The sequence below is a fragment of the Osmerus eperlanus genome, chromosome 24 (assembly GCF_963692335.1).
Source record: "Osmerus eperlanus chromosome 24, fOsmEpe2.1, whole genome shotgun sequence".
Lineage (NCBI taxonomy): Eukaryota > Metazoa > Chordata > Actinopteri > Osmeriformes > Osmeridae > Osmerus > Osmerus eperlanus.
Genome location: NC_085041.1, coordinates 6,785,575 through 6,802,831, shown reverse-complemented (window position 1 = coordinate 6,802,831; position 17,257 = coordinate 6,785,575). Strand labels below are relative to the sequence as shown.

Genomic DNA, 17,257 nt, shown 5'->3' with positions numbered 1-17,257 from the left:
CGAACAGGTGAACAACACCAACTAACAGAAGCAGCGGAAAGTGCTAGCAAATAGAGAGAGAGCAATCCTACACAGTAATGCGACAACAATACTTCCAAATATCCCCAGAAGAAGCTAGTTCTAGTAAATTGAGAGTACTACGACTACGTATTACTACTAGGATAGTATTTTAGAAACTCGACAGAAGTAGGAGCTAGTGTTAGTAGTAGAGGGAGAAAAGTATACCACACAGTAATACTACAATAGCACTTCATAAATAAGTCCCACAGCGGCTAGTACTCATAAATGGAGAGCGCGATACTAAATTAGAGCTGGTCAAGAGTTCCACCACGCAGTAATAATCCCCTGGTAGTTCAAAGGTACTGTAGTAATACTGCAGCGCAAGTCCGTACTGACCTAGAGTCGCTGCCCCAGTGCATTGCATAGATCTTGGCGAGGTGGCCTCTCAGAGTGCGTCTCGTCCTCATCTGGATGCGACCCACAGAGTCCAGACCAGCTGTGATCTGACCAAAAGAAACACACAGGAAGTGACGTCGTCCTCGGTAAGCCCCCACAACCCCCATTCATGCGGCCATGCCTTCTACACAGGATACTACTGTCAGACAGACGTGGGAAGAGAGCTGGGTTTGTTTTGGGGGAATTGTTGTCCGATTTGGGATTCCTTCTACTTCAGTCTGATGGATGGAAGTGGTTTGTTTTTCTCTTTTTTTGTACTAATCTAGTAGATTTAATAGATTTGAAACTGGACACTGGAGGTGCATGACTAGGCAGTGGTGATAGGACTGTGGCACATAGTTGGAATACCAACCCACAAATACCAGGTTCAGACGATTGCGACATAGTGGGAGGTTCCTTCACAGTGACTTTTTATTTTTCACAAGATAAACGTGTCCATGTTTGACTGTCTTACCTGTGACAAGGTGGAGTCGCTGCAAGCTTTCCTCGCATCCTGTAACGTGTGACGCAACACAGTTATTTGACTTTTTAGTATATGAAACACTGACTCTCCACCCAAACAGGAAGTTACGTAATTCAAGGGCAGAGTATCTCAGCGCCCTGCGATTCTCTTTAAATAGCACATCAGGTTACAGTACATCAGATGATGGTCAAAGGCAAAAAAACATACATAAAAAAAATCTTGACTGCACTGACTCACAGGATGCAATCCGGCTAGTAAAATAGACACACACACACACCGTACCCGGATTTGATTGCGTAGTTGCTCCGCTTCCTGCCGTAACTGTTCCAACTCACTCATGGTCCCTCTGGTGTGTCAAGGCGACGCTCCACTTGGAATATTCAGGAGAAACAAAGTAAAAAAACACACGGACCAGCTGACACCTGCAAAACACGCACGCACGCGAGCACACACACACAGACAGACAGAGACACAATCAGATGGTTGAGTCTCCTGGGAGTACTTCCATAGGAACAAACAGGAACTTCCTGTGGGCTGGCTGTGTGCTGGACTGAGCCAGGGAGGTTGGATGGGGGGGTGGGGTCTATGCCCAGGCAACAGGCTCCACTCAGGGAGTCCTGCCTCTTCAAAAAAAATTAAAAAAAACACCAGTCTGGTTCAAAAGGTCCCACACACAAGCCTCTGACCTTTCCACTCAATCGGGCTTTTGTGTTTTGCATTGTGACTGTTCGGCGTGGTCACTGAATCCCCGTGAATATGTGTGACGTGCGTAAAGCCTGGAACGAGACGCGAGGAGGAGTGGATTGGTCCTTACACGCCGACGCGTGCAAGTGTGCGTTGCTCACTCACGAGCGAGGGACTGTGCGAGCGAGTGTCCAGGCACTCGTGTGGGAACAATCGTGTGTGTGTGTGTGTGTCGCCAGTTCCTTTACCTAGGGGAGCCTGAATGTGGGTCACTGAGCACTTACACACTCCTCAGAAATGTTTGGAGTCGGCCCTCCCCCCTCTCTCCCCCTATTTTCCAAGACACTCTCCAGCGTGCTGTCCGGAACGCAACCCTGAATTAATTTTTCAGTTTAACTTCTATAATTCAGCAATCAGGCCGGCCCTGCCCGTGTTTACGCCATGCTGGAAGGGAAATTACGTGGGTGGCCGAAACGGGGGGGGGGGGGGGGGGGCAATGCAACGAAAGTTCAAAACCTCGAACAGTAATGAACTGGGTTCAGGAGCCCAGAGACAGAGAGAGAGATGCAGAGAGAGAGAGAGAGAGCGAGAGGCTGTGTCTCTCACCCCAGTGGTGGGGGTGACAGTGGAGTGGTGGAGGCCCAGTTCAGACAGAATAGCACAGACAGGGATGAAGCGGAGCTGTGCGCTGGGCTCTCTATTGTTCAGTATGTGGCGGCTCCACTTGGCACCACCTCGACAGCCCCTGAGCCCTGCCACGGGCGCCCCTACCCCCCCACCCCCCCACAACAACAACAAACTAGCGCCCCGCTCTGCCCAATGAAACCACATGCACATAGCCTACACTCACGACTCTCTCACATTTTCACACACACACACACCAACAAATGTAGATATCCCCCTTGCACAGTCGGAGCTCATTGACTGTTTACGACTTTGCACAGACGCGCTGGTGTCTGCCAGGATTCAAAGCGCATACGTGTCCTCGAATCCCCCTCCTTGAGCGTACTACAGGGCTATCGCATCAGTTCCCCTCCCGGCGGATGAATACTCCGTTTGAACAAATCAGTGTCAACAATGTTTTGGGGTTCACACGATTACAATTGCATGTGACAGTACCACTTCGCTTTCAGTTCACTTTTGGGAATGAGGCTATTTTCAAGTGCGGTGTGTGTGCATGTGTGTATGCATGTACAGTTTTTGCATCCTTAGTAACCCCATCCCAACCCCCCAGCCTCACAAAGGCACCCTCTCCGATTCAAGTTGTCCCAGGGAAGGTCATGATGTCAGACAAACTGTCACCTTATACAGGGAGTTCTAGTACAGTTTCATATTTTGTAATACATCCTGATATTATTAAACTGGATAGCAACTGTCCCTCTTGACAATATCTAATAAGTGGCTGAAAGGGTCGGACTTGTACTTAAGTGTTCTTACATGTTCTGCCAACTTCAAGTCAAAAGGCTGTGTGAGTAAGGACAGGTAACTTAACCCTTGTGTTATCTTCGGGTCATTCTGACCCATCAGTCATTGTGACCCACCGTCGTATTGCGACAAATTTACCTCATACAAAAACAAAGTGAAGCATTTTCTTTTAACTGTCGGGCTGTCTCAGACCCCCCACATTGGAATGGTTAAAATAAAATTATTTTTATTTGTTTTTGTATTGGGTAAAATTGGGTAAACACAACAATGGTTCGTTATGAACCTTTGGGTCATGTGACCCGAAGGCAGCACGAGGGTTAATATTGCAACTTATTTATTTGTGTTTAATTGGTTTCTATCCAAGTCTCTGTCCAATTTGACTGCGTCAAATGGGCCTATATACCTACTACTCTGAAATGTTTCACATGGTGGTCAGCTGTAACCTCATGGGCCAGGGTGTATGTTTCATTGATTGTAAGTTTGTTTGTCTGTGCATACGAGAGAGGTCGAAAGAAGAAAAATGTTTGAATGAAAGTTCGTAAGTGGCATAGAAGCCATAGCAGAAAGGTGCACAAGGCCTGGGACAGTGTGAGAATGAAAGCCGTAACGGCGCCAGGTGTAAACTTGTTTGAGACACTGCATGAGTATTCCAAACATGTCGAGAATGGCGGAAATAAGGTGGGAATTTTCCGCAGATAATGTATTTCACAAGTAAGCCACGGATAATCTTTTTTATATATATATATAAATCATCAGATCATGCAGTTATGACTACAATGTCTTTAATCGTCAATTAAATATTTGCACAGCTCCACGCTGTGCATTTGAAAGAGGCATCATCCTGTGGGTCAAAGTTTGCGCATGGTACCACCTGTGCATAGTCCTAGTTGTTGATATTACCTCACCCATGTAGATTTAGTTCTCAATAAACTGGTATCACCAGGATATTGCTTACCCTGCTTTGAGTAGCCAGTAGCCTAGGTATCTCTTCACATCTAAACGAAACGATAAGGTTTATGATTATGGCTACGTCTTTTAAACTTTATCATATGTCACCTAGCGTCTGTTTAGGTGGGGCCATTTACATCGACTAACTTGGTTACAACAACCTTCAGACTAACAGCTTAGACGGAATTTAAGACAGAATTTCAATCACGTGTTGCTACGTCAATGTACTGTAGCCTTAAGTTATCTAGAAGACTTTGAAGGGCATTTTATCTTTCACAATAATGGTCGCATAAAGGCCTTCAGCTACCTATTTTCATACGTGAAATGCAACAGCAGACTAGGCTACGCACTCCGTTACATTGCGATTGCTACTAGTTGCCGCTCGAATGAAGGCAGAATTGCATCTATTATTGATTTATGTTCAATTAGAATACGACATCCTTTTCTTTTTAATGATCAAACATTTTATCAAGAATTTCTCAATCTTTCAATGGTTTATATCCGTCATACGGTGATGTGACAGTCCAGCAAGGCCGCGTTTTGATAAGACCGAATTTGCACTGATAAAAGCATGGGCGAGAAAAATACAGCAAGCTTTGACAGACAGACCACAACCTATAATTAGTATGTATCTAAAACACCAATCAACATATTCCCAATCCTATCTTTGTTCCTAAAGGTTCTGCAACCAACAAATTCCAAACAAAGGCCGACATCTAGCCGTACTGTACAGGATTTACCCGAAGCAGGAAATAAAGACAAGAAAATGTCAAGATAGGCTACAGCTCCGCCGAGCTCACGTTATTACCTGAAACGGGATTCTTACTGTCCACGTCGTTTCGATCCGTAAAAATGGTCCGTCTTCAGATATCAATCATGGTACTAGCTGTGAAAGTAAATTTAAGATAGTGCTATTAATTTCAAGACAATATAAAAGATTTAAAGGGCCAGACGTGCGCACAACTCGAGTAGGATTTGACTAAATTTTCACCAAGCAATCTAATCACCACACCCATGAAGAAACTGGGAACATGGCAACAGCCTACGCTGAGGGGTGCGCTCCGAGAGATGTCAAACATTATCTTTGTATTTATTGCAACGAACTTTTCATTTGAATTACCAAACAATTCACTTGGAGCCTTAAACTTATGATTAATTTCTAAATGCAATAGTATCGCATTTCCATGCAACATAATACATAAACCAATCGTGTTGCAATAGCTGTAGTTTACCCACAGGGAAATGGTATTGTCTGTCAGCTCCCTCAACAAAAAGAAATAGAATGGGATACAGGAAACATATTGTTGTAAATGTACATATACAGGTGAGCCGGGATCGTATCATCACTTATCTGACTGTTTATTTAAGATAAGAATATTCTTTTTGAAACTTAAAAGCAATTGCCATTCACTATTTCACGCAACTAACTCGCGTGCTGGCCACAGTAAGGAATAACTGCCGAGATGGGAAGTGAGAGATCTGCTAGTTTAGATGTTCTCTTAACATAACTAAAGCGGAGCTGTAAACGTTGCTTTACCCAGAAATGATAGGTAGCTTTTTTGAATGATATCACTATTGTGTTTAGTCTATATGATTACGCATATTCAGTTGACAAATAGGTTACTCTCCATAGAACTGTTTATATTTTTTTAATACAATAAAAAACACTTAGACTATATCTAGAAAAAAAGCATCAGTCGAGGTCAGTTTTAGATTAAACTAGACTGATAACCTTTTAAATGTTTGGATGAATTGAGATTGTATGGCAACTCTTGTGAGTCCATGGTTTCTGCAAGGGATAACACTTTTCCGTATAGAAAATCTAGTGTTAAATGATTCATAGTGATTTTGGATGTAGCAACATCCTCATATGTTTTATTTACCTAATGGTCAAGGCCTACTTCTTTATCTGAGGCTGCTGGGAGAGGTGTACATGGTCTGGTCTAAGTGTAAAGCGGTAGGCAAGTAGGCTGCTTGAAAAGGATTTCTCTCTGTTAGGACATGATGCATTTTTAATGGGGCCAATGAAAGAGAGCAGTGGGAAAGGATTTTCCTCATCTCTGCGAGAGCTATAATCAATGAGGGAGAGATGAAAGTTGCCCAGCCCTTGCCTCCTTTTGGGATGGCATGGGGGCTCAGATTAAGTCTAATTGAATTCACACAGCAGTAGATTAAGCATGCCAATCCCCTTTTCCCTAAATGCATTATGAGGATTAGGATTAAAAATGATAGCAGAGTTCCACATGTTGATAAGTGAAAGTCAGACCGAGGGTATTTTGTCATACCAGGAGTTGACTAAGGATAATGTTTTGTTCAAAACAACTTAAGGAAGCTATTACGTAATTAATCAGAGTTTGACCACACACTGTCTCTCTTAATACCAGCAATGATACCAATATGATATCATTTCATTACTTGAATTTTGATGCCTGACACTGATAGATTGCTATTATGTGTAAAACATTGCAAATATCCATCATAAACAATATTTTATCACACATTACTGTCAACGGTGGCACTATGATGTAGCTTTTTGGATTTGCTAAAGAACGAAAGAAAGTACACGTGTGGTTTTATTTCCCTTCTATGTCATCTTATTCATTCATTACCATGCACCCAACACTGACCTCCTGCAGGGTACCAACCTCGACTGAACGAACCAACCGAAATCACTAGCCAACTGGAAATCAGACTGAAGGTGCACATCCCTCTCCAATCACATCCCATGGTCGATTGCTTGGCAACCAAAAGAAGATGGAGGGAGCTAATGACACTGTAAAAATAGCACATCAATAGCTTGGTGTCTGGCAAAAAAACACATGCCGCATCATCTATAAATAGCCTTACAGCTGAGAACCAGGTATCCTCTGTGAGTACAGTATTCATTGTCTTCCGTAACACGTACCTTCTTACACTCTAACCTTCTGAGTTTAAATCAGATGAGTCAGGTGACAGACCATTTTATAATGCTATTCATAATTTTGATACTAGTGAATGCAGCTACAATTATATCCTGGTAACAAAGTGAAAGCATACAAAAAAGAATAGCTGGCGTAGGTGCTGTCTAAAATGACACAGCAATTAGTATGAACACAGACTGAATCCTCAATTTATTCAGCACTTTATTCACTACTTACAGTACCACAAACGGCCTACAATTGTGTGCAACCCTAGGACGACTATTCCCAAATGGACAAAATATGTAGGTGATTGGAAGCATAGATCAGATGAGAGGCTTCGGGATGTGAAATGAAATGAAGCACAAAAAAAAAGCTTTGGCCACCTTTTTTTGTGTGTATTCCCATTTTTATGCAACATGTGCACAAAGGACCAACAAGTGATGACTTCCAGTGTATCAAAAGCAATTAAAACATGTTTGAACAGTAAAACCTTAAAAGGCTATATCAGGGCTGTCTTATCCACCAGACAGATCTCCAGGGGAGGTTGGTCGTTGCCTGGGCAACCCCACAAATGGCAACTGACGTCAAGAAGGTAGGAGAAATACCAGAGAGATCCAGAGCTGCTATGCATAATGGATCATTGAAAAAAGGCCCGCTTGAAGAGTGCTAAAGTGACTTAAAATATGCGCGCCTCTCTGGCTCCCTACCATCACTCTCTCTCTGTCTGTGAGGAGAATAGATGTTGACAATCCAAGAGTTGCACATACTTCCACTCCCCGGCCTGCCCTGGCCCATTTGAAACTCGGTTTTGAGCCACTGTTCATTCCGTCTCACCATTCTATTCAAATGGAATCGAGAAATATTTGATCGTTGAAGCTTTTTGACATCAATCAATTTACTAATCGTCGTGGCAAATCAGTAGTACTTCTCTTAGATGATGTCGAATGTACTATACTACTCTCGAAACGTATGCTTATAGTCACGTGTGTGACTACGCTATCATTTATCTGTTCATTTTTATTCTTATTGGAAAATTGTTCATGGTCTGCTCCTTTTTGCATTACCAACCACGCCCACCCACTGAATTGCTGCTCCCAAGGTCTTTTCCATTTTTTTATTCTCTCTGAATGTTTTGGGGGTGTTTTTCCTTGTCTTCTTTGAGGGTTTTGGTTGGTTATCAGTGCTGATCTGTAGGCAGCTGTGAAGCCCTATGTTACGATGCTTGTAAAAACGACTATACAAATGAAGTTGGATTTGATCCATGACTACTTATTACTATTCTTACAAATAAAACGGTCACCAATGAGAAATGTTGCCTGGTTCTAACATATTATCACAAGCTTGATAGGGAAGCCATCTGAATTGGATCCACAGATGCTTTTAGTCCACAAATCGTGGTCATCGTCGTGATAATGAAACCTCATTCCGGAGCAGAGCTACAGGCAATCACTCTTCTACCAGTGCAACTTGGTCCTTGTCTTATCTGTGAGCTATTGTTGGCCCCGTAAGAGTCACAGTGGCAGCTTGTTGAAGTGTCCTCATCATGTCTGTGATAGTGCATCTCGTGCAGTGTGAGAGTCACACTCTGGGGAAGCGTGACACTGATAGAGCATCCTTGTATGTGTATGCAAAGAGACAAAGCAATCTATCCACCAAATAAATACAGCCGTGCTATAAACATACCACACACATAGATGCTGCATCATTGCACTGGTCTATGTTGCGAGTTAGGTCTGTGTCCCCGAGACTACTTTGGATATCAGTGTTAAAGCTATGCGAGTCTCTGTACTAAAGACGGTATTTTTGAATCCGTTCGCATCTGAACAACATAACTTGAGTAGATGGGCCTCAGACTTAGGACACAAGGCTCCAGAGGAAATGTACTGTGAGAAGAAATGGAAGTGTACCCATTCAGGGGAATCCCAAGGACTTGAAATCAGGGATGCAATAGATTATATGCAACATGAACTGACTTGCAGTACTTTTCCTTTGTGTATTGAACCAATAAATCATGTCAGAGGTTTGGAAAAGGGGTGGCAGGTCTTTTTGCCCTAACACCTTTCTGGAACTGGTTTAATAAAAATAAATTAAAAAATAATTATGCCAAAATGTCAAGCCAAGATATCCCCTCTGCTTTCACTGTACAATACCTCTGTGTGTTCCTTCCTGGGCTGTTAAAACACTAGGATACCAAATAATTAATTCATAACCAAGCCCACAATTAATTTGACCTGACATTTTGGTGCACTCCAGGTTTAAGACACAAGATAAGAGCGAGGCATTACCCCATGTGCGTGTGTGACAGCACACAACACGCCACTCCTTACCAGAAGCCAGACCAACAGCTGAACTGCCTTACTTGCCTTTTGCACACTCCTCTCATGCCATACATTCAACAAATGCCCAAAACATGCAAATATACTACAGGGTATTGAGCTCTTTTACCTTCTTCAATGCAGATGCGTGGGAGGGGAAATGGGCGTTTTCCACATATGTCCTTGTGTGCATGGATTGTGAGCAGCACAGGCAGTGGTGTGGTTTCAGTTCTTGCTCGACTCAGTCTGAATTCTGCAAGGAAGAGCCGTAATGTAGAGAGGTTGATGCATGAGGCAGGGGGTGGGTGGGTGTGTGTGTGTGTGAGTGGGTGATACAGGAGAGGGGAGAGGGAGTTGTATTTTAAAGGGACATAACTTTATTCCTAAGATAGATATGGATCTTGATTGTGGCAATTATGAAGGTATGCCAGTACACGCCTGCATCAATTTGCTGACCTTATTATGGAAGCGATGGGTAGTACATTAGTTACTGAGGTCCGGGTTCATTGCTTAACATAAACAATCTAAACATACATCATCCCTAAACATACACAATATAAATTGTTACAGCATCATAAAACAGTTATCGGACACTGTTGTTGTATAGAGTCTGATAGCTGATTGTGCACTGTGATAATGCTTGATTCTCATATATTAAGGTTATTAACTTAAAATACATTTACATTTATCGCACCACAATTTGTTCTTGCTCAGTCCCAAAATTCAGTGTTTGGATCAGTTTACTCGCTCTGAGCGCAATAGGCTTGCTGTCTCAGAGTAACTTGACGTTAACGTCATGGTTGGAAGCGGATGTGACGAACCCATTGTTCACTTTGATTGGATAGTCCTCGCAAGGTAGCATGGCGCCTTGTTAGGTTGCACAAAATTAGCGAATTTCTTTTGTTGTGACCAAACGTTTAGCTAGTGACTCTGTGTTTCTAGTTTTGTATTTTTCCAGATCGGGACATTTGTGATCATTCATCATTAGAGAGGATGAGTGGTGGAGTGTATGGAGGCGGTGAGTGTTATCTTTAGGACAACATTATGTGAATAAACCTGCCACGTTGTTTCGCTGAAGGCTCTGCATTTCTGCAACCAAGCTAGCGCTAGCTAGTTAACGGGTGGCTTGCCAGCTAGCTGAAATGTCTGGACAATTCTAGATAGAGAGCCACATCCAGTTATAAATTATGCACACTGCAAAATGTATTATTTGTTGTAGTTTGAGAAGTAAAAAAGGCCACAAAAAGCACAATATTACTATTTACATGGTTCAAATCCAGTTAAAGATGCTAATATCATCACATAGCTATATAGCTAACTAGCAAATGTTAGCGACCAACAAGTTAGCTGTGGAATGAATGAATCAACATACCTAACATGTACTAGGGTCATTCATTTCATGTTTTACATGAAAACATTAAGTGTAAAGTAAATCAAAAACAATATTTTTCTTGTATTTCCCTAGACTGCCTCGTCAATTAGCCAGTTAACTTGCAAACTAACTTGTTAGTTTATTAGACTGAAAACCTTGTTTCTGTCTACAATGGTAGTAAAACTGTGATGTATTCTGCAGATGAGGTTGGAGCCTTGGTGTTTGATATTGGTTCATATTCAGTGAGGGCTGGCTATGCTGGGGAAGATTGTCCCAAGGTAAGTGGAACAGTCAGATGACCTGATTAACTTGACTGTATCATCCTCATTTGAATATTCACTTTCTTGTCAAGGTTATTTCAATGTCGGAAAAAGAGGTCTGTTACACTTGAGACTGTCAAACATGAATTTAGCCCGTACTTGGGCACCCATCTCACTTGCGTCAATCATACCTCCTTTAGAATAGAATAGAAAAATGGTCAAGTGTCAGTGGGACATTGGGTCCGTGCAAGTAGTGCATCGTATTCTGATATATTCTGATCGTTCCTCAGTCAGTCTGTTAATGTGTGTTCAACCACAACGTCTTCAGAACAGCATTCAGCGATGTTTTATCCCGCCAGGAGACTTTTTATAAATACTTTTCATAAACACAGCCTCAATGCGCTCACTGTTGACAGAACGACGCACACTGGGATGGGTGTGCGTGCCGTTCAAAAGACACCGGTCATCACTGTGACACTGTAGCCCTTCTGTGTGGTCAGGCAGACTTCCCCACGGTGATCGGCGTGACCCTGGACAGGGAGGATGGCAGCACGCCGATGGAGACGGACGGCGACAAGGGCAAGCAGAGCGGCACCACCTACTACATCGACACCAACCAGCTGAGGGTGGCCCGGGAGAACATGGAGGTCATGTCCCCCCTCAAGAATGGCATGAGTGAGTCCGCCCACCCCTCGTCACACGATCCTGCAGACGGTGTCTGTTACAGCCACGCTGTCGTGCCATAGTTCCGAAGTGATGAAACGAAACAATCGTCGATCGATGAGAAGAGGGAAAGTGGATGCTGAATGGGAGGCCAGCTGTATGCTTTTAGACCTTTTCTTTATGATTTCATTCGTCATTGTTAGTGGTTTCTTTACAGACCAGGTCACCTGTTTGGGGTCAGGTGAAGGCATATTGATTAGTGTGTTTCCTCAGAACTGTCCATGGTGCTGAAGTTCTGTTGACGCAGATGCAGCCCATGTATAAACACTTGTCCTTGTCTCACCGTGCATTTCACATAACCACAGTGAAGCGCTGCATATGCTGGGAAATCTCACCTGGTGCTGGTTGCTGGTGCCGCGTGTATGGAGTCAGGGAGTCAGGTGGCTGAGCGGTGAGGGAGTCGGGCTAGTAATCTTAAGGTTGCCAGTTCGATTCCCAGCCGTGCCAAATGACGTTGTGTCCTTGGGCAAGGCACTTCACCCTACTTGCTTCGGGGGAGAAAGTCCCTGTACTCACTGTAAGTCGCTCTGGATAAGAGCGTCTGCTAAATGACTAAATGTAATGTAAATGTATGGAGAAAGTATGCCTGCACGGTGACCTGGCTGATGCTAATGTGAAATCAGTTCAGGGGAGTTGGGCTATTTAGAGGAGAGAAACTGTGACACCAATCTTAATTGCAGCATAACTGCATCGTGGGACCAGAGACCCCCTTAGGGGACTGACCTGGTACATTTACCCATTTGCTCAAATTATCAAAGCTCGTCAATCTATTTTCTCCTATCTGAACCAGCAACAAGAGAGGGAGGGGCGGTTAGCATTCGATTGTAGGAGGATTTTTGGAGTGAAGAGCATACCTAGTAGGTTTGCTGACTGCTCAAAAACATGCCACTGTGTATCAGTATCTCTTATGTAGTGCCTATACATTTTTCACTGTATTGTACACAATTCTATGAGTGTATAAACCCCTATAGATGATTTATGCAGCCCCCCATCTCTTTCCAGTTGAGGACTGGGACAGCTTCCAGGCCATTCTAGACCACACCTACAAGATGCACTTCAAGTCTGAACCCAGTCTGCATCCGGTTCTCATGTCAGAAGCATCGGTGAGTTTGTCTCTTTAGGCAGGCATTTGTAGACGTTGAACATTAAATATCTGGGGGGATATTAGTTTTACTTTTATGTGCTTATAAATTACACCATGGTTATCAAAACATTAAAATCGCTATAAATACCAATGTATTTTTATGTATTCAAAATAGATCATTCATTAATATAATATTCAATCTACAAAGCATCATGAAAATTGGCTGGATATCGTCAATCTTTCAGTCCTTAAGTTATGTCACGGCCCATACGAACTGTCATTTAGTTGTGGATAGATTTGTAGCTTTTGAGCTACAGGGGTCAGTGTTTTGTGTTTTGGCATTGAAAATGTATGTTTCATATCTCCTTTTCTCCTCTCTTGGGCAGTGGAACACACGAGCGAAGCGTGAGAAGCTAACAGAGCTGATGTTTGAGCATTACAACATCCCGGCCTTCTTCCTGTGCAAAACAGCGGTGTTGTCCTCGTATCCTTTGACACACACCTGACTCACACACCTGACTCACACACCTGACTCACACACCTGACCCACACACCTGACCCACACACCTGACCCACACACCTGACCCACAGGCGTTCTCTCGCGGCAGGGCCGCTGTTGGTCATGTAGGTAGAAAGACGCGTGATTCGATGTAAACCCTATCCTCTATCTCCTTTAACTCTCGGGTTGTCCAGCTTTGCCAACGGGCGGTCCACAGGGTTGGTGCTCGACAGTGGAGCCACGCACACGACAGCCATTCCGGTGCACGATGGCTACGTCCTGCAGCAAGGTGAATGCCCGCCTCTTTCTTTCCCCACAATTCAGTTCATCCCTTTTGAAATTGAAGACGTTCAATAAAGTTGGCCCGCGCCAAAGTTTGATTTTAATAGCGGAAAATGGGCTGGTGCCACGCTCACCCCTCCCCTCGGCAAACCGAATGCCCTTTTGGAAACACCGCAAGGAGGAAGGAGTAGCAAGACAGTATCATGGTTTGACATTTTTCCAACTTCTGAATCATCCCCTTACATTCAAGACAAATATTTGGAGGAAATGGCAGCCATCTTGGCACAACCTCAAGGTCTAGTCTTTCTGGAGGGAGGCCATTCGAGAAGGAGATGCACTGAAACAACACCCGAAGAACCGTACTGGAAACCAAACAGGCACATAAATAGGGACGAGAAACACCAGGAAATCAATGGAGCCTTTTTAGTGGATATGATATGGGGGGGGGGGGGGGTGGTGGGGTGGTATGGTCGTTTGGAAGTGTATCGTATTGAGGTCATTAAGGACAACTGAACCCTGCTTCATTCTTTAGCTTGCGTCATTGTCTGTTAAGGTGATTGGATTCTGAATGGTTGAAAGGTTTTTTTTTTTTTTTTTTTTTTTTTTCATTTATAGGTTTATAGTGGTTTAAGCTACTGGTCTACACATTGTGTACATGCAAAAGTATTGCACACACATTAATCACAGGAGAGAAAAAAAGTTGGTTAAGAACATTTGAATGAATATGCCTATATCAAACGCAGTTGGAACGGTTTTGTCTTTTGGCTCAATTTTCCAACCAAACTGTAAAAATGTAGTGTATTTCTAACTCTAAAGCCAATTCTGTTTTCTTCTTGTTTTACAGGAATCGTTAAGTCTCCCTTAGCAGGGGACTTTATGAGTATGCAATGTAGAGAGCTATTTCAAGAGTTGAATGTTGAAATAGTCCCTCCTTACATGATTGCATCAAAGGTGAGACCTGCTAAAGTAAGTCAAAACCATTCATTTCAGAGATACCACATCTCATTTACTTTGGTGCTATTATTACGGTGGTGGGGCGTTGTAAGTACAATTTACAGACATTTTAAAATGTGTCTCATCATCAACATGGTCCTGTTGTGTGTAGTCCTGTCGTGTGCATCCATTGCATGTCAGTTATACCACGTTTGGGCACAGCCATTGCTTACGAATAAGTTATGTCTGTTATATTTGTGTACGGTATTGATGTTTTGAAAAGAAAGAATGTGCATGCATTTATGTCGATGTTGAGGAACGAGGATCACAAATGATACTGTAAATATGTTTGCAATGTGCTTGCATGAGCATCTACTGGAGGCTGGCTGCTTAATAGGCTGCTTTTTATGAGCATTATTGACCATGGTTGATTTCAAATGAATTAAACCAACTAATTGATGATGTACTCACGATTGAAGTATATATATATATTTAAAAAAAAACGAGGACATTATTTTATGATATTGTGGCATTTACTGCATATAAAAGGCATAGGTGTACTATATGCCTGCATGGAAGACGATGACCAACCAAAAAATATGAAACATTTCACACAGCATCATTCATGCGTTTACGACTCCAGCGTGACATGCTGGCCCACTTTCCTCATGCCACCATCGACCGTGGGTCTCCATGTGGGCGCCTCTCCTCCGTCACGCACAAACACGCCGTCCCTCCTCGTCTTGACAGCCCACTGCCTGACTGAGTGCGTGTACTTTCAGGACGCGGTCCGCGAGGGATCCCCGGCCAGCTGGAAGAAGAAGGAGAAACTGCCTCAGGTCACCCGCTCCTGGCACAACTACATGTGCAATGTAAGCGAGCCACGCCCTCCATCCGGATCTTTTTCCCCGGCCAGATGTAGATTGTGTCCCACGATCGGCGCTTTGTCACCGTTCCAGCCCCAGCCGAGTCGCTCTCAGGGAGGGGGGCCTGTCACCTGTTTGTCTTGCAGAAGGCTGCTGGCTAACATCCGGAAGATGCCGGACTGCAGGCGTTGTCGCTGCCAGCATAGGGAGGGGATCGCCGCGTTGATGGTTTTTAGTCGAGTGCGTTGCCTTTCATTTGAAATAAAGCTTGGTTTTTCTCCGTTCCAAAGACGGTGATCCAGGACTTCCAAGCTTCCGTGCTGCAGGTGTCGGACTCCCCCTACGATGAACAGTAAGTGCCGTCCTCGCCATGGCTGGCAGTCAATTTCACAATGCCGGCTGTGCAATGAAGCTCCATCATAGCAGTGATCTGTCTCCCTTCACAGAGTGGCAGCTCAGATGCCCACAGTGCATTACGAACTACCCAACGGCTACAACTGTGACTTTGGCGCAGAAAGGCTGAAGATTCCAGAGGGACTCTTCGATCCCTCCAATGCCAAGGTGGGAAATCAAGCACGCACTAAGTATTTGCAAATAATTTGAGGGTGTTCTTTGATTTTTGGCAATAACATTGGATTCGTTTCCCCCCCCCCCATGGTTCTGAAACAAAATGCTGTTTCCAAAACTCTGTGTTGTTTCGATGCTTCGCAGGGCTTGTCAGGCAACACCATGCTCGGGGTGGGTCACGTGGTCACCACCAGCGTGGGCATGTGCGACATCGACATTCGGCCGGTGAGTGCCAATTTTTGCCCTGTCATTTACGAACCCCCAGTCAAACAAACTAATGACGTCATACAATAGATTCAACAGTGAATGCAATAGATTCGACAATGAAAAGAATACACAATTGATGTTGTTCCCCCAAAAAAAGGATAAACCTGCCTGTATTCGTTTGGACTTTCCACAGGACTTCTAATGATTTGTTCCCTTTTATTCCAGGGTCTGTATGGCAGTGTGGTGGTCACTGGAGGAAACACACTGATCCAGGGCTTCACGGACCGCCTCAACAGAGAGCTCTCCCAGAAGACCCCTCCTGTGAGTACTAATTAGACCCCCTATCTCAATGAAACGACATGCTAACCTCATTTCTTAAGAGCACAAATGTTGTCAATGAAATCATTTGTGGTACTTGGAAAGTTCTGTAGATGTTACTATCCTACAGCGCTGTTTTTTTTTCTAACATGCCTCCCTTTTGTTATTTCCAGAGCATGAGGCTAAAGCTGATCGCCAACAACACGACTGTGGAGCGCAGGTTCAGTGCCTGGATAGGAGGCTCCATCCTAGCATCACTAGTGAGTGGACAACAGCACTGTCACACCAACTGTATAAAAACAGCAGTTTACATACCCCCCAATTCACAATCGCATCACCCAGGTTACAGTTAGATAAAAGGCAAAGATGATTTAAAGTTGTCTTTTCTCTGTCAGGGAACCTTCCAGCAAATGTGGATCTCCAAACAAGAGTACGAAGAGGGCGGGAAGCAGTGCGTGGACAGGAAGTGCCCTTGATGGACCGAAGCAGGTCTGCCTCCGTAACCCACGGACATGAACGCATTCTAGTGAGACGTTTTAGCTGGGACTCAGGAACAACGAAGTACAGTCAATGTTTTTATAGCGTTTTCTTTTTGTATAACAATGATCTTGTCCGTCTCGTATGACTAGGTAGAGATCGTTGACTTTCTCTTGCCGTCTAACCATTATGAATCCAGATCTCATAGCATTCCCCATAGCTATGAACAGAAAGGAAGACAAAAAAAATGTATCTCCATGTTGTCAGAACGTGTTCTTTTGATATCAAGCTCATTGTCAGGTTACACAATGATAGTGTGTCAATTTGGGCAAATGATCTTTTTTTTATACTCGGTGAATGAGCAGTAATTCACTAAGTCAGAAGGACTCACTTAAATATTGTCTGTATTTAATTTCACGTGTTGATATCATTGGGTATTTGCTGTCTTTTGAGAATAAAGTTCCCTTTTGTTAAATGA

The 17,257-nt window shown here is 43.6% G+C and overlaps 2 protein-coding genes across 6 annotated transcripts in view; one reads left to right on the top strand and one right to left on the bottom strand.

Moving 5' to 3' along the window:
- Positions 1 to 9,474, bottom strand: part of LOC134011057 (guanine nucleotide-binding protein subunit beta-4) — a 15,714-nt gene extending 6,240 nt beyond the window's left edge. The window contains exons 1-5 of one of the 2 annotated variants that reach the window (XM_062450488.1): positions 9,322 to 9,453; positions 4,785 to 4,862; positions 1,202 to 1,341; positions 911 to 949; positions 397 to 503 (exon numbers count right to left, since the gene is read on the bottom strand). In XM_062450488.1, the coding sequence (XP_062306472.1) occupies positions 397 to 503; positions 911 to 949; positions 1,202 to 1,258 (203 nt within the window). In that variant the 5' untranslated portion in view covers positions 1,259 to 1,341; positions 4,785 to 4,862; positions 9,322 to 9,453. Of the gene's footprint in view, positions 1 to 396; positions 504 to 910; positions 950 to 1,201; positions 1,342 to 4,784; positions 4,863 to 9,321 lie in introns of both variants that reach the window. The other variant, XM_062450489.1, reaches the window with a different exon arrangement.
- actl6a (actin-like 6A) overlaps positions 1 to 17,257 on the top strand; it is a 24,996-nt gene extending 7,739 nt beyond the window's left edge. Inside the window, exons 1-15 of one of the 4 annotated variants that reach the window (XM_062450486.1) lie at positions 10,028 to 10,046; positions 10,134 to 10,209; positions 10,765 to 10,841; positions 11,324 to 11,498; positions 12,549 to 12,649; positions 13,017 to 13,114; positions 13,324 to 13,418; positions 14,256 to 14,377; positions 15,127 to 15,216; positions 15,501 to 15,562; positions 15,657 to 15,771; positions 15,922 to 16,002; positions 16,210 to 16,305; positions 16,476 to 16,562; positions 16,698 to 17,257. In XM_062450486.1, the coding sequence (XP_062306470.1) occupies positions 10,185 to 10,209; positions 10,765 to 10,841; positions 11,324 to 11,498; positions 12,549 to 12,649; positions 13,017 to 13,114; positions 13,324 to 13,418; positions 14,256 to 14,377; positions 15,127 to 15,216; positions 15,501 to 15,562; positions 15,657 to 15,771; positions 15,922 to 16,002; positions 16,210 to 16,305; positions 16,476 to 16,562; positions 16,698 to 16,778 (1,305 nt within the window). In that variant the 5' untranslated portion in view covers positions 10,028 to 10,046; positions 10,134 to 10,184 and the 3' untranslated portion in view covers positions 16,779 to 17,257. The other 3 variants (XM_062450485.1, XM_062450487.1, XM_062450484.1) reach the window with 3 other exon arrangements.